The sequence below is a fragment of the Metarhizium acridum genome (assembly GCF_019434415.1).
Source record: "Metarhizium acridum strain ARSEF 324 chromosome Unknown scaffold_577, whole genome shotgun sequence".
Lineage (NCBI taxonomy): Eukaryota > Fungi > Ascomycota > Sordariomycetes > Hypocreales > Clavicipitaceae > Metarhizium > Metarhizium acridum.
The window spans coordinates 810,238-829,572 of record NW_027094045.1 but is presented as its reverse complement, the minus strand read 5'-3'; the positions used below and the strand labels follow the sequence as shown (position 1 = coordinate 829,572).

Below are 19,335 nucleotides of genomic sequence, written 5' to 3'. Positions count from 1 at the left end.
TTTGTTGTTGAACGCAAGGCAGAAGAGATGGCTTCGAGATGCCGGTATTTTGCCGACGCGACCCGCTTTTCCTTCTCTCACCGTGACAGTCTACGGAGTAACTACTCCGTACGAAACGATGCATTTCCCAGAATGAGTGCCTACCTAAGGAATGATTGAAATCAGTAACCCGGTTAGTTTCACAGTTGATGCCGGAACTGGCTCCTCTAGAGGTGTGTTTGGCTTGGGTAGGGATGGTTCTGCTGGATGGTGCAGACGTTTAGCAAAAGTAAGTTTTAATCTGCACTATCGCAGTTTGCCAAAGTTGGATGTTCGACCTCGAAACCGCCCAGGCGCGAATACGTTGATGCAATCGTAAGTCGTTGTCTTAACTGAACTGCTCTATTCTAAACCAACTCATATTCGCACAAGAAGTGAATGCCTGTGTAGTCCCTTATCATGAGTCATGAGGGCCACCCAATAATTAATGTTTGAAACACTTTGGTTCTACCGAATAACCGCGATGAACGTATTCTCTGTTCCGTTCTGTAGCCGTACAACGCCAAATAGTCGACCATATCCAGGCCTTTGAAATGCACAAATTTTGCAGCAACACCAGCAAGAATGAACCTTTACGTGCAGCCAGCTCTCAAAACAGGCTCAACGAGCCCATAGATTTGGGTGATAGGTTCCCGACATCAGTCGTAACAAACGTACTCGGGGAGTCCATCTATCGCTTGTTGGTGAGTGGCAGCGCAGACTGAGGCTTCTCCTTGCCCTTCTGAAGCTTAGCCACAGTATACACAATGCCGCTCACGAAGCCTAGGATAATTGCCGAGACACTACCAAACGTAACAGGCGCAGCGAAGAAAATAATGCCCAAGATTGCAACAGGTAACTTATTGAGCGCGCCAACCATGGCGTACGTGGTGGAAGAAGTGGCGCGGATACACCACGCGGTCGAATAGGAGATGAATATGGCACCGAGACCCGAGTAGACCATGCCCATACACATACTGTAGCGAGAATTGGCGGGGAAGTTGCTGTTGAGGTTGGTGGATGACCAATCCTCGACAAGGAGAGATGAGACGATGAGGACAGGAATGGTAAGGAGGTTGTTGTAGTACATGACTGTAATTGTTAGTGGGCTGATGCCTGAACGGGGAGTGCAAATGACCAACCTTCCCAGTTGTTAAAGCCTGTCTTCTTGATGATCTTGCGCATGCTAAGAGCATACATGGCGGCACAAAAGACATTGATGCCCATCCATCCGTAACCCAGGTTCATGGTGGTTATGGCGGCAGCCGTGGAAGCACTCTTGGCATCCGCCCACGCAGCGACAACCGAACTAAACACCATCATGATGAAGGAAACGAGGGTCAACGGAGTGAGGCTACTCCCGAACCAGAGAACCTCTCCGTAGGCAATGACAATAATAGTCAAATTCTTGAAGATGGTGTAGACAGGAACGGAGAGATATTGCAGGGCCTTGTTACCGGTGTAAATCATGGCAACGAGAAGCAGAGCAATAGGAAACCCTGCAAGATTTGTCAGTGCCGCGAAAAAGAAATAAAATAAAATAAAAATGCAAAAGTTGGACCGGGAGGGGACATACAAGTCTTTGCCTTTTGCGAGTCAAATGGGCCCAAGTCTTTGACCATGCCAGCCTGCTTGCACATGATGATGGCCAGTGTTCCAACAATGGACTACTCGTCGACATGATCAGCTATAGCTTGCACATACTCCATGAAATATAAGCATACCTGAACAGCAAGATACAACAAATTCATGTTCCAATTGGACCCTGACACAACATACTTATTCACAATGGTCATGCTCATGGAACTCAGACAATACGCAAAGACGGAGGCGCCACGACTATTATCCAGCGATGCCATGGACAATCCCAGACCCTTGAGCGCATCCGTCTTTGCCTGGGCGGGCGTAAAGCTTGGAAAGGGCTGCTTGTTGGCGCCGCTGGTGCGGCCGTTGGCGACGCCATTCCCATGACCACTGGACATGGGGAGCATGTCGTCGGATTTCTTGTCTGACATGGCAGCCCCTGGATAGATGGGGAAAGGAGAGGATACCGGGCAATTGAGGCTCAAACTCGAACACAGGCGTAACAAGCACGTCGGCGGAGGTGAAACGAGTGAAAGAAGGTGAGCTGCGTCATTCGCAAGGGGAAAAATGAGTGAAGACTGCGAACCGTGGAAGACAATGTTCTGACCGTGTGTATAATAATAACAGGGAGGTACGCGATAGAAAGGGATAAAAACTTGCCACATTCTAAATTTAGCCACAGCCTCAGCCACAGCCGCACTTGCGTGGACCAAGTACCTAGGTACCTAGATGCTTGTAGGGTAGGTACCTATTTACTTGTTATGAATTTTTAAATAAAATATCAATTGATACGTAAAGCTATACTAATATTACGGTATTTTACTTTCTGTTCATATCATATTACATGTAATGATGAGACTTAGCTTATTCTAATTGCAACTCCATTCAAGCTCCCTTTATTCACGGGATTTGTTTCAATCCTGCCCACTGCCATCGCAGTAAAAGTCTTACAAGTAGTGGGTTACTAAATGCATAAAAACACCAAGGTAGTCAATAACATGAAACATGAGAAGTCTGGTACTATTCAAACCAGTTGCATGACGCGATTTAATGCCTTGCCTAGGAAAACCGACGGGCATGTCCTAGGCCAGGAGCAATATAGAGGGAGATGCGATCCTCCGTTGTGCAGTGCTGGCAGCTTGTATATGAACAAAGTTCTTCTCCTTGATTCAAGGTAATAATACGGCCTTTATTTTGAACTCACCTTGAATACCCGGCGATATATCACGTTTAATGCCTACTGACCAAACTAATTGCAATTGCAAAGTTGACAAAAGAACGACACAACCAGCCAAAGGTAATAGAAGAAGAGCTCACCGACTTGTCAGGCTAGCTACTGGTGGATAATCTTGGTTGTGCCGGTAATGCTGTATTCCATATGGTAGAACGTAACAACGGGACTAACTAGACCATTCTCATTCAATGCATTTAAACGGCATTTGGATCTATCTTTGGGATTTGAATGTGAGACAGAGCCACTCACTTTGGCCCAAGTAACCAGGTTGCCTGGATATGATATGAACGAGGTGCAACAGAGCAGCTATGCGACGTAGGCTTTGCTTCAACCGTTGACCAAGTACTGAACTACAATGGACACGCGTCATTCGGCTCCCTGCTGATTTTCAAAGAACTGCTTATGGGAAAATTAGAATCAAGTTTTCGATTAAAGACATCTTTGATAGCCGTGGAGCGCCCCATTCTCTGAGTGCTCCATGAAGCTGCATCCCAGCCGAGCCTCCGGCAGATAGTTATTCGTAGACCGGAGGCTAAGCTTTGAAAGCCCACGTCTTGTCTTGCTGCATTCGATGGCCTAAAAGTAATTCCTCCGTATGAGACATCTATTCTTAAGCACCTTCTTGTTGGAGGCCTTAGACAGAAAGGGAAAGAGAGAGAGATGAAGGGGCACACTTATAAGCCGGAAATCGGGGTACTCGGCCCAGGGCTGCTATCGCTGGATCTTTTTGCTCCACAGATGAACGGTCAAACCCGATAACCGTCGTGACACTTCTCGCCTCGGCGATGTGATGTGCCGTGGATCCGCCAGCTCAGCGGTGGCAGGAACAGTGTCCATCATGGCTGTAGATCGCGCCGCAATAAGTCGATAATGAAGTGTTGGCATGTCCAAGTCCTGAGAGGTAACATTGAAGGGCTACAAGGGACGGTCGCCGTCGTCGCCGTCGACCTGCTCCGGGCAGTTCGGGCCTTCCGGCCGTCCTTGTTTCTAAGTACAGGGATATCCTGCAGGGGCACATGTCAATTAGAAGTATAGGTCTTGTGGATCAATATCCGAAGAGGAGGCTGTGCTAGTTCTGTGAGACACCAGACTCTGCACTTGCGCACCGTCTCCCCTAATTATGTGCTAGGCTTTTATGGCTCAGAAGTCAGCGAAGCATCCCACAAACGATTCCATCGTTGCCGACCTCTCCTGCCAGGGCGTCCAGACTGGTCTAAATTATGTAGTCGTCTCTCTAGTGATAAGTCTCCAGGGTTTGGTGCTAAATGCGCTATTTTATTGTAGTCATGTATTTTATAAGTCTCCCCTAGATGGTATGAAGGTGAAGATGATGGATTTGCGGCACAGGAAACGACAGATTTCTGAACGGAACTCTCATTGATAAACCAATAGTCCTGAACAAATCGGAAACAGATTGTCCACGGGTCCAAGATAACAAATGTAATAGTTGTAATGATTGCTTGGCCCACGGACTGACTCCCAGTCTTTGGGTGATTCTACTCCTTGCAGCCTACTGACCCAACGCGTAAAGGGTGGCGTAGAATATCGCCAAGTTATGGTATCCGGCTCATGGTTGAATGTGGTTATGGATACGCCTCAAATACGCACGGGGATGGATTAGCATCCGTGAGGCCGGTCTCCTCCCCAGGTAGCTGACACTTCAACGTTGCCGTACTCTCCTTCAGCTATTATTTTTTCTGAGCCCGATACTTGTGGACGGAATCCTGGGACTCCATACGCTATCTGGTCCTTAGGAGATTATTCAGAGTCATGGTCCCAAAAATTCACATGAATTTTGAGGCTGTCATGAATCGGCACGGCCATTGTAGCCCTCGATAATGGGATAGCTGTATTGGGGTATACTTCAACGCTATCGCCGCCCTCTCTGTTAAACAGGGCGCGCTGGACAAACCGGCTGGATGCTCTAACTCTCCCAAAGACATCGGCGGGTTTCTCTCCGTCTCCGTTGAGCATGATTATCTCGCTTACCGCCTTTGTAGCACTGCTCATCATGACATAGTACACGGTTGCCTTGCCTTATTTGCCGTCAACCTCCGTTTGAATGGGAGTGTCGTACTCGTTCGTCGGGTCGTAGACTTTCCATGAAATTTGGCCCCGGCTAATCTCATCGTGCGGAGACGCGTCCCTGCCTCTGTCCCAGAGATCCAGGTCGATGACGAAATCCCCATCCGCCGCAAGCGGCCGAGATGTGCGTAGCGTGATTTGGTCTCGCGGCTCGACAGACACAGAATCAGACTTCTCAACATTGTAGATTACTTGACGGCCCAAGTCGTCGGCAGCATGGATGCTGCCAAAGAGATCACCTGGATCCTCCCCATCAAAGTTGTTTATCAGGACCCAAAGGACCTCAGCCAACGGGCGGGGCTTGGCGATGCAGGCATCCGGCTTGGTTATTTCAATAACTGGTGGCTTTTCAATCCGAGTTTCTGTGTTAGTGTTGTCGCAACGAATGGAACTAATCACGTTGTCAAAACGACCACCATCGAACTCGTCCAAACGATCGTTGCATGGAAAAGAGGTTTGAAAGGACGCGCCGGCGCAATTATAATCACTGATAGGTTCTTAGTTTCTGTATCATTCATGTTTGCAAACCATAGAAGTAGCCGGGACGCAATCATTCGACTGCTTTGAGGAGATGTCTTACTAAAAGAACTAGCAGATACCAGCGGCTGCGCTGAGAAGAATCGTTGACGCTCTGCCATTCCATTCCAAAGTGACACCAACTATTCAAACATTTCGATTAGCCAAAATCAATTGGTGACGAGGTAAGAAATAGCCAGCCTCATGAGCTGGTTACGCCAACAATAGGCACCAGCCGAAGAAAACATACCGCAGGATTGGGGAGGTGTCTTTATAGTAAGACATTCTCCGCCGGATTGTGGTGTGTAGCAAATTTTTACAGTAGCTTCTTCATTTTCGGCTTTGTCCTTGACTGCAGTAGCAAGCCTGCTGCAGGCATTACTACTGAGATCGCCTGTGCTGTGTTAGATGAGGTATAACTTCGTTGGACAGACTATACTGGGTGTATCGCGGCGGTCTACTTTGTGCCACCCAATAGATCCTTTCAACTCATCGTGGCGCCACGACACGGCAACGGCTCGGTGCCAGTGCCATGGCACACTGCGCAGCACTTGCAGCGCCCTGGCCCAGGGCTGTTTGTAGATGATCTGGGATCTGAACAGCAGCCCAGTCGAGGCTGCTAAGCGTGGTCTGGTCTGCTGCCTCTGTTTGAGGTCCATACTCCCTGATGAACCGCCTCAGATTGCTGGCTGCAGACTGTCCCACATATGCTTCCCAGGCTCCATGGCGTCCTTCTACAGTATTTTGCAGTCCAGCAAGTTGCGGCTGCGCGCCGCTAGGGTCTGTTGAGTCTGGACGAAAGTCGAGGTTCCGTGTGAAGCGACCCAACTGGCTGATAGGGTCCTCTGCGCCGAGAATACAGTTCAGATCGGCTGCACAAACTTCGTACCAGCCAAAGATGTGGTTCCATGGAATCCCCTGAGCGGCAGCTTGCTCTTGTTGGGCTGGGTAGGGAGAAATATTCTCCAAAGACAAGTTCACATCGACCATTGCCCAGTTTGTTCGGATCCGGTAGAGATTGCACTAATTTTTTCAATCATAAAGTATTTTGTTACTTTTTCTTTTAACTTGATAATAAAATTAACTCTAAACTCATAGAGCTCCTCAACTACTATGTTCAGAGGGGTGGTGTACGACCCTTTGCCGACGAACGGGCTCTTTGGTGCATCAATCTGCTCGGAGAAACAGTAGGGGAATAGCTGGCGGTCTACTAATGCTGGAGCAAACAGAAAACTATGCTACTAAGCTTCCTATACCAGTGGACGCTCAAGAAAACGCTTGGGGACTTCAAGAGCCGACATTGCACCTGTGATAGAACATGGTCCTTGACTAGACGACGAGTTGCGCTCATGCTGCTGTTGCTTATCGAGGGCATGGTAGAAATCCCCGGACAGTGTCCCCTTAAGGTCTTGGTTCATGACCTTAGAGAAGATGCCAGCCTGGTCGTTATCAACATCTATTTATTACTGGATTCTTTGGCTGCGGTGGTACAGTAGCGGAGGGACGGTGTATCTAGAAGTTATATGTCTATACCTTTAGGCCAAACTGGAGCGCATTCTCGCTAATGTCCACACCGGCGATCTCGAGATGGCTAATAGCATGGGGCTGAATCGACCGAGTCCACCGAGCGCCTTGCGCGTAGGCAATTGCCGTGGATCTGCACAGGCATCCGATATCAATGACCCTCCTGACGCCAAGGCGAAGGTTTGGTTTATTTGTGTAGATAAGCTGGGCGAACTAGTCATGTTAGTCGCCGTAGCCTAGGGGCGTCAGAGTTTTGTAGCAGCCAAGTGGTGTCGGTTCACTGTATATATGCTGGAACGATGCCTTGTTCGGATTCAGCTCCCCGGCTCCGGATTTATGAGCAATAGCACACATTGTAGCCAGAAGATATTGAAAAAGTAGCGACGAGGGACAATACACAATCCAGCTGCTTCGAATTTAGCTAACCTTCAGGCAGATAGAGGCTAGCTAAGACATATCTTGTATGAGGGAATTAAGTGCCTTCAATACTTGACCTAGTTGTAGATGCTACCATACAGGGTATCACTATAGGAATATCGGAACGGAGGGTGTTGGGAACAGCCATGACGTAAGTTCCTGCAGGATCACTATTAGGTTAGCAGACATGTGCAACTAAAGCGGCGTATAGCTTTGTACTATGGTGTGTAGTTGTCATTTCTAACTTACTGGTTACGAATATATAAATAAAGAGATTATATTGAAGCTACATTTCCTTGAGCTCTTATTTTTCCTGCCTCAATTTCACATATAGTACAAGTAATCAACTAAATCAAGTCTAACGAAGAGCTAATTCCCACACGGAGCCCATCTGCATTCTGTGGACGAAATCTTCATGTTCTTTGTAGAGTGGAGGAACATCGGCACCATGAATCCTAACGATCCTCTACACTAACTCGGCTCCTTGGCAAGTTGAAAAGAGTGTTGGCTCTGAGGTGAAGTGCGTATTCCCCATGTGTGATTTGGCCAAAGCTTAGCGGTTACGTTTGGGAGTTGAAAGTTGCCGCTTTTAGGCCGAAACATACACCAGACAGTTTGCGGCCTTGTGATTACGACGTAGTATTGGCCTATAGGGTCAACTTGGTGCGTCACGCACAGCGACAACGGGAGCTGTTGAATCGGTTAGAGCGCCTGCTGCTGCCGTCTAGCTATGAAAAATCAGGGGATCCACACCTAGAACAATAACCTGAAATGAGCTCCAATTTCTAAGCAATCTGTCGACGGAAATATAAGCGGTATAGTTGCTGTTTAATGAGAGCGCGTTCTTTTATGACACGATCGGACCCCATCATGTTCCGTTGACAAGACCTCCCAAATTGAAAGGCCGGAACAATGGGCTTTGTATTACGGCCGGTTGCTATTATTATCCATGCCTAAAATTTTTTTTTTTACGGAGTCAAAGGAACAGGTAACGTCAATGACTTTGAGGCGTGTCTGTGCACGGCCATGTTCTTCAGCCTTTGTTGTTACAGATCGACGGTATACCGACATTAGACCAAAGCGGTAATTTTAGAAATTGGAAATTGTCTAAATTCGAGACTCCAGATGGATTCAAACCCAGCCAAGGAATCTGCATGCGTGGCAATGAAAATTGTAGAGCTTGGCTTCGGTTTGCAGCGCGGAAGGAGTCGTGCAAGTACAGCGGCGACACTCCACATCATGCCGGGAGTAAATATATCAATGAGACGTTAGGGACGGCCAGTATACGTTGAATGCACAAGAAGAAAATTCACTTGGGCCCCACGAGGGGTTTCGGCCTTGGACTCGCCTGCTTTGAATGGTTTCAAACACGGTTCAGCAAGTGAGCCCGCCCGCAAGTTATGAATGGACTCAGCCTTGAACTCGCATGCTCTGAGGGCTTTCAAGGGCGAATTCGCCAAGTGAGCTCACAAGTATATAAACACGGCTTTACATCCTGTGCATCTACGAGCCTGTCCAGTTCATTAGCCGACACACCTGTTTGTTATGCCTTATTTTCACGATGAAATCCTCCCATTTTCTCCCTTTCATAGCGGCTCTTGCAGCGTCGGTAACGGCGTCTCCTATCCAGGAAGCCGCAGATGAACAGATCTCGCCCCGCGGGTCACCCGCTAGCGCCTGCTTCCCATTGTAAGAGAAGTGATGCAATTATGCATAAGCCCATGGTATGAAGTTAACGCTTTAAAGTGCTGATCCTCATTGCAACGTACCTACGGTTTGCCAATGTGCTAATGGTAAGCCCCCTGCGTCTTTTGACACTTGGCATTCTCAATATATGGCTTACAACTGTAGGATGGATCTACGAGTCCAACCGGGACAACTATAATGCTGGTGGCAATGGCTGCGATCCCCCTTGGAGATTTATAGGCAAGAAAACGAGCCAGCACCCGAAATTCCGTTGCTGAGTGGGGGATTTTGGGGAGGAAAAAGGAATTGTTGTAATATGCCCCGGTTGGCTGGTCCACTGAAGCAACTGGCAATGCCAATGACTCAACAGTGAAGGTGAAGGATGTGGATTATCAGATGGATTGTCTTGTCAACTTGTTCCAGTTTAGGCTGTGTACAAAGTATTGGGCACCAAGAATTATACTTTGCAATCATTTGCAGCCATGAATAGCGAATAATAAAGGGGGGTGGATAGTTCTTACAAGGGTTCGTAGAGGGCTTGTAGAAACTTCAATTTCAATCTAATAGTTGTCTTTTGGGTTTAAATGGTCCTTGGAGAATTCAATCTGGGGAACCGACCTTCGATCCGTATGCACACGTGATATTGTAGGTGTGTGTAACCAGACCTAGATGACTGAGGCATCTAGGTTAAATGTCAACGGAATATAAGGGGGTATAATTGCTATCCGATCAGAGCGCGCTCTTTTTCGTGATATTAAAGCTGTCTTGGGCTTTTATTCTTGAAAGCCTGATATCACTTCTTGGCGTCCTTGTGGTCCGTCGCGATGCATCCTTTGTGCCCCGGCTGCATCAGGATTTATTGGCCGGTTGCGGAAGGTTATGTCACTTATCCGCGTGACAACAGTTATAGAAATTAGAGTCTTATTTGGAGGGCAATTGAAGCAATTATACAAAGGACCCAACCTTCTTACGCGGTCACACGTCGCTAGAAATGAATGTGCTTGCTATCCGAGGCGACTAGTATACTATGGATTTACCCAAATTGAACTCAATTCCTTAAACTACGGAAAAGAAATAACTGTTCGTTCAGGTTTGCCAGAGGCCTTTATCTTTGTCTTCACTAGTATAGGCACCCCAATTCGCTTTTGCGTCTCGCATCCAGCTAGTCAAGACAATTGCGGCGCCTCCAAGATGATCCCGGCTTCTTTCTCTTCTTCTTATCTCTCGCCCGATCTTTAGGACTGCCATGGTAGTTAGTAAAACAACGGGGGTCTTTCGGCTCTTCCTCCTCCCCTTCCTCATTTATGACCGGGCTGTCATCATCCTCCGGATCAAGGTCATTGGGGTCAATCGGGACACAGGGCCTTTTGGTCTGCCTCTTCCTAGCGCGGGGAGAATCTGAGGGGTTTTGGTTCGGTATCCATTTGGTTTTTACAGGAAGCCCCGAGCCATCTTTGTGGTAGATGTATGCGCCTTGAATGTTTCTAGGAGGAATAGCTCCAGGCACGACAAACAAATCTGCTGTCTCATCGGCATCATTGTGGTTCGTATTGTGAAGCCAGTGTCCCCGAGGCAGACTATGCAGGGTGACTTGATAGACAAAGCCGGTTTGCGCCTCGAATTCCTGTTGGGCAAATGATCTGTCGATAGATGCTCCGTGCGACGGTGATACTAATACGTATTCAGGTGTATTGGCAACGGCAGCATCGTCGAGACCTGTATCGAAACCTGGTTGAAGGCCTTCTCTAAACACTACTGTAGGGTCTCGGAAATCGCCGACGAAGAAAGTGCTCGCTTTGTCTCCATCTAGTTCGTTTGTTATGTCCCCAAGTTGGCCGATTTGACTTTTAACCCGACGGATGGAAGATTCTGGCGCGCCTGAGGATGCCAAAGTTGTGGCAGCATAGGTGAAGCCCATGAGGGGTACACAATGTGGTGTTTTCATCCTGCTATGTGCGGCTTCAAGGAAAGAAGACGTGAGGTGTATAGCGGAATGCGGAAACGCTAGCCTAGGTGGCGAGAAAAGAGTTTATGTAGAGCCATCGGCAAGTGGGACATGGACGCGGTCTTTCTATTCAGGTCTAAACCTGCCACCTCACCTTGTAGTATCAATATGTCATGGGGTTGCCAAAACTATCATAAAGAGTGAATTCCAAGGGCCGGGGGCTAGCCAGGCGATAGTAAAATAATAAAAATATTGCTTATGGATAAGCGAATATACTTCATATCTTTATGCACATTAATACTGCATTCTTGTGGCTACTATCGATTGCCTCGTTTTTTTCGTAAGGCCACGGATATGTCTTGCTATATTGCTTGATTTTATAGGGAAGAGGGGGGCTCATGCTCGCTCGCTTGTCAATCATATCGCCACTGTCTGCCCAAAGCAAACTGAAGTCGCATATGTTCTATGGACTTGGGGGCCTGGCTTACCCGCTCAACGCCTCGTATTATGCTGGGGTTGTGCACCATGGCGTTGCATTCGGGTAGACACTGGGCTGTCTTGGCATGAATATTAATTATCACATCATGCCGTTCTCTGCACCTTCGCGCCGCTACCCGCTCTTGAAGGCTGTCTAGGTTCATGCTTCGGGGCGCTCCGTTTTGCCATTCATGGAGAAATATGGAGTAGCAGGCCCCTAGAGAGGTCAATGAACATATAAGAAACAAAGATTTCTGTCACCCCAGCCTCTTTTAATAATGATTACTTTTTGTAGGCTATATAGCCCCCCCTGCCGTGTCGTGGGTAAAGAAGACAGGGGCCGGAGTTTAATATCGCTCATTCAAACTCAGCGATATTCGTCGACCCGCCCTACGATATTACTAATTCACCAAGAATTGCCCTCACGTATGCCGATATGTATAACGAAAGAGGCCGAGGCGTCCCTTCTACTAAGATGTCCATGCGGTGAGTCAAAGCAAAGCCCCCTTACACTGGAGTTGGGGGCCAATATTGTTTCACGCGTACTCTTGGTCTAATGCTTGCTTCCAATTAGAAACTCTCCATCGTTATGAAACCTGGATTCCAGTGACGTCAGTAAAAGCCCGTCATGCACCAAGTTTAAAAGTCCTTCGGTGACCTCGGTACATCATGCACTCAACCGCGCACTCATCTTCCATATCCCACACTGCACCGACTGCGCAAATCACAGCCCTTTCGAATAACACGCCACTTCAGAACTGCCTTCAATATAGTCAAATAATGGCTGACGAGTGGCTGACTACGGATGGTAAGCATTGGGACGGGGTGGAATGACAACGGAATCCTAGACTCCAACTCTGATACCGATAAGATTTAGAGGACAATGCGAGTGGGTAGCTGCCTCAACACTCTTCCACCAATTTTGAGTCTAGAAGTCTTATTTGATGCAGGGTCTTTTATCGAGTACTACTATCAGGTGTTTGATAATGACCGGCCCACAGTGTACAAGTTCTACGTAAGTCTTGGACCCCAGATGTCGGGCTATGAACTCCTCGGCTAACCATTGTCTGTGAAGAGAGACAACTCGATGATGCTGTGGGACACCACTCCGTGTCACGGCGCCACATCAATCACCGAAAAGCTCACCGTATGTCGAGTAGTATGTTCTATATGGCAGGGATGCTGATTCAGTTGGTTGCTCCTTTAGAATTTGCCCTTGCCAAAAGTCCTGCACCATATCCAGGGATTCGACGCGATGCCGTCGAACGATGAGGGAGGAGTCATGGTCCTTGTCAAGGGCGTCTTGCTGGTAAGTTCCGACGGACCTGAAGCCATTATGTTGGCAACTACTAATTGATGCATAGAGAGAAGAGACGGAGCCTGCCATCAAGTTTGTTCAGTCATTCCAGCTTCTACCGGACGGCGACAGCTATTTTATCTTCAACGACATTTTCCGGATGCATTAAATCGTGGGAGAAATCTAGTGGCGTAAATCGAGCAGATTGGCAAACTGATGCCGCCGAGCACGGAGCTTATCAAGATGAAGTCGCTTATTCGAGGCAATACTAGTTATCTGCCTCTAGGACATGCAGCAGAGTCCTCACAAGTAATTCGGTTATCGTACAATTCCAGTCTTTATATATGCGCTTGAGAGTCTCTCATTTTGTCTATATTGCCTAAGCAGCCGTGCTGTGTGGCAAAAGCAGAAGTGATTCTGCCTTCATCATCATTACTCATCAGATATCCCCGTAATCAAGTCAGTCCCAGCCTTTTGGTTAACCTCTCTAGCTAATTGACCTAGGGTCGACGGTTCCTCCTTTCCCCAAGCTGAGAACCAACTCTTCATGTCATTATAACTGACAGATTGCTTCTGATTCTTTTCAAGCCACTTCTGCAAGTAAAACTTGGCATCATCAAAGTCATACGGCTTTCTTGGCTTCCCATCGGCCCCTGAGGATACCATCTTGCCCACAAACTGCCAGTCCCACGGCGCGGCGATGAACTTGATGCCCGTCCCATCCTCATCCATTCCCTCTACGGAGAGGACAGTATCTTGTGCTTCAGCTTCCGACTTGTACTTTTCCCAAAGGGCGGCTTTCTTGATAAAAAACGCCGAGATGGTATTGTCGGTCCATTTTGACGGGATCGGTTTGCACCTCTTGTTGGAGCTCATATGGGCCCATCTCCATCCTGGCTTGAGCTTCTCAAGGACTTCTTCTCCATACCTTTCGGGTTCGTCGGGGGAATAGGTGGTCGCGATGTAATCGATATCCCCGGTAGCCTGTCGGTTACCGAGTATAACATTCACGGCACCACCCTGAACAATCAGGGTGAATGGCTCCTCACGCAGAGCCATGTTCGCGCTGGCATCTTTCATAGCCTCCAATAGGGTCTCCCTGGTCATAGTGTCGGTCTCATCGCGACGCACAAGGGGTTTAAGACCCGAATGGCGAGGCACAGGCTCTGCTGTGACCGCAACCGCGAGGGCCGAAACAAAAGCTCTCAAGAAACGCATAGTGGTGATTCCGCTGCGTCTTGGTTCTCAAAAGATGCTCGTAAATAGAGGGTTAGTAGACTTCAACTGCAGCAGCTAAATGCAGATATAAAGCACTTCTAATCCAGCGCGGCACAAATCACTGTGCGTGACGAGAAGTTCGGATCCGGGACCCAAAATAATCTATTATTTCGATCATTTATTCCAATAAACTCCGTCTTGCAGGCATCATGGGCTGCGCACTATATCTGAGAGTGTTAGGGGTCGGCCATGACATGGGTACCCCCTCAACGCCTACACGAAGCTGAGGTATATAACTTCCTTGATATACCTGGCTAGTGTTTACCATCACTAGAAAGTAGGATTCGTTCCGTTAAGGTTACGGAGTCCCTCGTCCTAATCAATTCCTTTCTCTTCCTTTAGCTTTGATATGCCCATAATAAGTACCAGTTGTAGGGGTAAATATCCTCCTCCTCTCCCCGGGCCATACCGGTTGGGATATAGCATAATATAAAGACCAGGAAAAGTCATGGTTACAGCCTAAAGATTAAGATCAGTATTAATCAGTCGCCAACAGGAACTGGGGTCCTAGAGCTCTGGAGCTTCTTGTCTGGGGATATTTTGGCTCAACGCTTTGTAATCGCCAATCGTTTGCCGATATAATTGCTTCGATGCTTGTATCACGTTGTGAGTCATTATACTTAACTGTGGTATTTTTTTCTTCTTTTTTGACAAGATTATCATTTCTCCCGTTTTCTCCATTTATCTTGCCAGAAGACCATGTTTTATCCGGTCTAGAGGACCTCCCAGCTAATCTACCCTAAACCTTTGATAATTCTATTCCGGGAAACCATTTTAAGACAATGGACGGTAATAATGACAGGGTTCAAGGCCACAGCAGATGTACATGGAATGTATTGGAGGAGAGAACGGGAAGTTACGCAATACACGGATATCTAGTCTTAGTATAGGAAAGTCCTTCTTAGTTTGGCCAAAATGGCGCAAGAAATTGTAAAACGCATGATATCGACGTGTAGCGTGCAGTTAATAGTCTAAAGTTTCCTCTGCTTTGGCCTGATAAGCAAACGCCGCTCCAAGTCTAGCACGGAAGATGCCTTAATCCCTTACTTATCTGATATTGACTACGTAGTACTTATTTATGCCAAGTTAAGCGTGGGGCGTGGCGTGAGTTAAGATTATCAACTCTGGTGCGACAAAACTGATCGACTCGGACAAAGTGTGAGTCTCCATATACCAATTGCGTATATTAATGCCGACATCTCATCCCAGCAAGTAGAATTCATCGTCACCAACTCTCCTTGTCTTCAGACGTCTTTCTATCAAACAAAAACTACCAGGGACTGGTCGAGTCCTCAAGCCTGATCAAAATGGTTTCCGAATTTGCACTGCTCTCCCCTCTCTTCGCTGTTCTCGCCTACGCTGCAGCCCCCCCTAGCGTTATTCCCACTCTTGCCAGTTTTGATGGTTTGGAGCTTGGCCGCATGGTTCAAGATGTACAGAAGGCGAAAGATGAGATGGCGCTCATGAAGAACTTTGTCGAAAGCCAGCCAGACCCGTATATCGACATTCCCCCAAGAATGTTCCCTGCCTGGGGATGCCTCTACGACCGCGTTCAATTCAAGGTTGACGAGGTCCAGATCGCCATTAGTGCCCACGAGGACATTTCAAGCGTGGGACCCGAGACGATGGATATTGCAGAATCTGTCGCCACCGTTGATACCACAACGGCTGGCTGGAGTATAGAAGACTCTACTACTTTTGGCTTCGAGAGCTCTGTGAACCTTGGTTTCGGCGGTTTTGGTGCTTCCCTGGGTATACAACATAGCAACACGAACTCTAACGGAAAGAGCGGCGAGTCTAGCAACCAAAAGGAATACCGAAAGGACGTTGGCAGGACTCGTGAATGCCCCAAAAAAACCCACTGCTCGGTTCAGACCTGGACTTACATGGCGACGCTCAAGGGACATTGCCCCCTTATCCCAATGGCCGACCCCGTTTGCTGGAAGCTTCGCGTCGGAAAGGACTGGTTCCCGACCAAATTTCCTGCGTACAATATCTTGGCAGAGAACAAGCTTCTCAAGGGCAACCTTTCTCTTCCCGCCGTCCGCAAGCAGGACGACGCATGGGACGCCATCGGTGACAAATACTTCACCATGACAAACAAGGACGGCTCGCCTACTGGCCCAGTTCTGCCCAAGGAGTTTGTCGAGAATGTGTGGTGGGCAGATGAGGCCAAATATAGCATCAACTACAAGCTCACCACCCCATGCACAGTCACTGCTCCTATAATGGATAGCAAGGGAAACCCCAGAAGAACCCAGGTTTCTCTCAAGGTTCAGGGCGGCAAGTTTGTTTCTCGGGATGAGGCCCTGGAGCCTACGGGTTACAACTTTACCGTCCTTGATGTCCTTGAGAGCGCCTTCGATTAGACATTGCATCTGCTCAAATTGCTCCTGTTAGTCACACAGGCTCGGTATTTGGTGCAGTACTACTATTGCCTGGTTATGTGACTCGAGCTTTTTGTGTGTTGATCCTCTACCAAAATTCAGTCTATATGATCATTTTAAAGCTCTTGGCAATAGACAGTTTATTAGATAAATTTAAAGCATTATTGTTCAACGCTTACGCTTTGCCTTTGTCCTACTTCTTGCGTCTACTCATATTTAGAGCATTAGCTGTAGTGCATTTATCACAGTTACAGGGCTCCTTGTATTTGTATACATTGAACAATTCTGACATGGTTTATATTTTATATTGCAGCGTAGTATAAAATCTAATATGGAAATGTCGGTATATTTCTCCTACCACTTGCCTAGTAGAGTATTTTCCCCATCCTCGGTGGAGGTACCGCCTGCAGTGCTTGGTCTGACCGTACTCGACCGCTGGCTCCGGCTGGCCAGGCATCGTTCTCTTGGTCCGCTAGGAATGTCTGCTAATGGGTACGGGTACCTTCACAGTAGCTCAAGGAATGTAGTCATATAGGGCTACATAAATACTCTATCTACTGGGGATGTATACACTGCATGCTCCCTCGCTTTATTCTTAGCAAATACATGCTGCTATAGTTATTTTCCTTTAGACTTGTCTAGAATTTCTTCCTCTGTAAACTGCCGGGTATAGCTTCTTAGCAGCGCCATTCGATCGTCCATGCTCATCGACATTGTTCCTCCCCAATGAGTATCATACACCTGGCAAGAGTGCGATAGTCCTTCATAAGTAGTCGTACTGTACTCATAAGGTAGTCAATCTTATGAAACACAAGAGCCTCTTGCGCTGCGTAGAGTTCCTTGCTCCTCATAAACGCGACGGGATGTTCACGCCAATGCCGACGCGGGTTTAGGTGGTGAGAGGTGTGGTAGCCATCATTAAAGCAATAGCGATTGCTCTATTTGCCCACGAGGAGGCCCACGGGGTCGGTAGGCAATCCAGCAGGTCTGGTGCTAACCGGGACGTCAATTAGCGTAATGCTAGAGCGATAGTCTGAGTCGGGGTCATCATAATCTACCAAAGCATGCTGACCCCAGTTCCCCAGCATTAAGCCAGAACGGAGCAGCAGAAACGGGAGCATGAATATGATGACGGTTGCCTTCGGGCTACACTGGTATGGCGTAGAGAGCGCTGTATACCAAGCCAGCTCCCAAAAAGCAGCCTTCATCGCAAGAGTTCGCCCCTTCCTTATAAAGTATAAGGGTAAATCAAGCCAGATCAACAAGAAAAACCGCGCTTTATAATGCAGGAAGTGCAAAACATCATCGCGCTGGTATCTGATGGTGGATGAGAGGTCATTAAGCCCGTTCCCCTCAATGTGGTGATGCTTTACGTGATGGTAGTAGTAGGAATTCCAGGTATGTCCCATTAGCGGATGAGGAATATATGGGAACAGCCAGTCAAAGATGGATAATTGCTTGTTAAGAACGCCTCCCATGTATATGTGCTGATGCATCATCAAGGTGTGGGTGCCCATGTAGCTGACTTGCATAATAAAATGAGGTAAATCTCCATAATAGGAACGCCACGCTTGGAACCGACATGAAGAAGTGTAGCAACAGATGCGTAAGCATTACCACGTCTGTATCAATACGAACAATTGATCGGGCGACGCGAATATAGGGACGGAGAATTCAGCCGTCGATAAGAGGGGGCAGTTGAATATCACCAAGATCAACTCGGTAAAGCCAGTAGGTTCAAATGAGGCATGTTTGGGGTCGTTTAACGCGGCTAGAGCGGTTATAGTAGCCGCGTCTCGATGACGTTGGCCTAGTACATATAGAGTTAGCCCAAATGAGACTAGCCGCTACACGACCAAATATGCCTTCACCTTCAGAGAGGTGATATAAGCAGGGAGAGGGAAGTTAATTCGACCAGAGGGGAAACCAAGAGGTTGCAGAGCTGGCCATAGTACGGAGGAGAGGCAGATAGGCTGGACTCGTGCTTAATTAGGCCGCCAGGGGGCCAACGTGATGGATCGCGATAAAGAAAAGGGAAGCAGAGCAACAGGAATCAAGCATCGACTGCCATGAACTAGCTAGAAAAGTGTAATGAATGATGAAAGACGCTGGAAAGGTGCTGGAAGAGAACGTGGCTGCTTTATTGTAGGACACAGGGCGCCCCGTGACCGGGTTCCCAACAGCCTTTCAATTCACGACAGACGGCCGCAGCGCCACCTTTGACGTTGCACGACATGACAATAGGGAGTAACTATTTACTAGACAAAAAATGTGAAATGTGGTGAGGAGAAGGGACAACGCTTTCGTTGGTAGAGCTGGCAAGCCTCATGAGACAAACAAATCAAGGCTGCAGAACCAAAGCCACCGCCTTAGTCACTGCTTCTCATGCTTACGGGGCTTAAAGCAGCTCTCAAGGCTTTCGTGGCGGAAAAACTTGGGCAGATAAGGATTGGAACGGTGTTGATTTTGCGAATGGTGAATTTTTCCACGGCCTTGTAGTTGACACAACTTTTAGCTTGTTCCAAATTTCTCCATGTAGCCAACTAGCGCTGGATCTTTCGTGGCTGGAAATAAATGCCCAAAGGAAATACGCACTCCATCTGGTTTGTTTTGCCATGGAGTATCAGACTCGGATTGGCCAAGATGCTCTGCCTCGAGCCTCGCACTTGGCTAGATTCCTACGGTATACGCCATTGGCAATATTCACGGCGCCTCAACAAGCCCGTGGAGCGAACACGATCCCGTTTACACAAGTCCAAAATCCGACCTCCCCCCAGCCAGGCAACATCTGTTAACCAGGAGAGTGGTATTTTGACCTAGATAACTGGGTCAGCCGTGGGATGACCATTCGGGGAGGCGACTCAGTCTATCAGTGCCTGGCGAACCT

At 47.9% G+C, this 19,335-nt stretch overlaps 6 protein-coding genes across 7 annotated transcripts; 2 read left to right on the top strand and 4 right to left on the bottom strand.

The window, feature by feature from the left end:
- Positions 1-293: 293 nt before the first annotated feature.
- On the bottom strand, positions 294-2,204 carry VRG4_4 (GDP-mannose transporter into the lumen of the Golgi). Of its 2 annotated transcripts, XM_007817354.2 has the most exons (4): positions 1,743-2,204; positions 1,595-1,685; positions 1,161-1,517; positions 294-1,110 (listed from the first exon to the last, which is right to left on the bottom strand). In XM_007817354.2, exons 1-4 carry the CDS (start codon positions 2,031-2,033, stop codon positions 710-712), a joined length of 1,140 nt encoding a protein of 379 aa, XP_007815545.1. In that variant the 5' UTR covers positions 2,034-2,204; the 3' UTR covers positions 294-709. The 2 variants fall into 2 exon arrangements, with proteins under 2 accessions (XP_007815545.1, XP_065972658.1); XM_066122404.1 differs by having other exon boundaries at positions 343-1,110; positions 1,595-2,204.
- Positions 2,205-4,873: 2,669 nt separating this feature from the next.
- On the bottom strand, positions 4,874-6,427 carry J3458_021113 (uncharacterized protein; the record flags this gene model as incomplete). The annotated part of the gene is made up of 4 exons (XM_066122403.1): positions 4,874-5,408; positions 5,511-5,580; positions 5,688-5,831; positions 5,989-6,427. 4 exons carry the CDS (start codon positions 6,425-6,427, stop codon positions 4,874-4,876), a joined length of 1,188 nt encoding a protein of 395 aa, XP_065972657.1.
- A 3,799-nt stretch (positions 6,428-10,226) lies between these two features.
- J3458_021112 (uncharacterized protein) lies at positions 10,227-10,982 on the bottom strand (the record flags this gene model as incomplete). The annotated part of the gene is made up of 1 exon (XM_007817357.2): positions 10,227-10,982. The coding sequence occupies one exon, from the start codon at positions 10,980-10,982 to the stop codon at positions 10,227-10,229; it is 756 nt and encodes a 251-aa protein (XP_007815548.2).
- A 1,759-nt stretch (positions 10,983-12,741) lies between these two features.
- Positions 12,742-12,952, top strand: J3458_021111 (uncharacterized protein; the record flags this gene model as incomplete). The annotated part of the gene is made up of 2 exons (XM_007817358.2): positions 12,742-12,795; positions 12,851-12,952. The coding sequence occupies 2 exons, from the start codon at positions 12,742-12,744 to the stop codon at positions 12,950-12,952; spliced, it is 156 nt and encodes a 51-aa protein (XP_007815549.2).
- Positions 12,953-13,215: 263 nt separating this feature from the next.
- On the bottom strand, positions 13,216-14,001 carry J3458_021110 (uncharacterized protein; the record flags this gene model as incomplete). The annotated part of the gene is made up of 1 exon (XM_007817359.2): positions 13,216-14,001. One exon carries the CDS (start codon positions 13,999-14,001, stop codon positions 13,216-13,218), a length of 786 nt encoding a protein of 261 aa, XP_007815550.2.
- A 1,367-nt stretch (positions 14,002-15,368) lies between these two features.
- J3458_021109 (uncharacterized protein) lies at positions 15,369-16,430 on the top strand (the record flags this gene model as incomplete). The annotated part of the gene is made up of 1 exon (XM_007817360.2): positions 15,369-16,430. One exon carries the CDS (start codon positions 15,369-15,371, stop codon positions 16,428-16,430), a length of 1,062 nt encoding a protein of 353 aa, XP_007815551.2.
- Between the last annotated feature and the right edge of the window lie 2,905 nt (positions 16,431-19,335).

Coding starts and splice junctions, on each gene's coding strand:
- VRG4_4 (XM_007817354.2), bottom strand. CDS start 2,033: ATGTCAGACAAGAAATCCGACGACATGCTCCCCATGTCCAGTGGTCAT. Junction 1,686..1,742: donor TGTTGTATCTTGCTGTTCAG/GTATGCTTATAT, acceptor GTCGACGAGTAG/TCCATTGTTGGAACACTGGC. Junction 1,111..1,160: donor AGGCTTTAACAACTGGGAAG/GTTGGTCATTTG, acceptor TAACAATTACAG/TCATGTACTACAACAACCTC.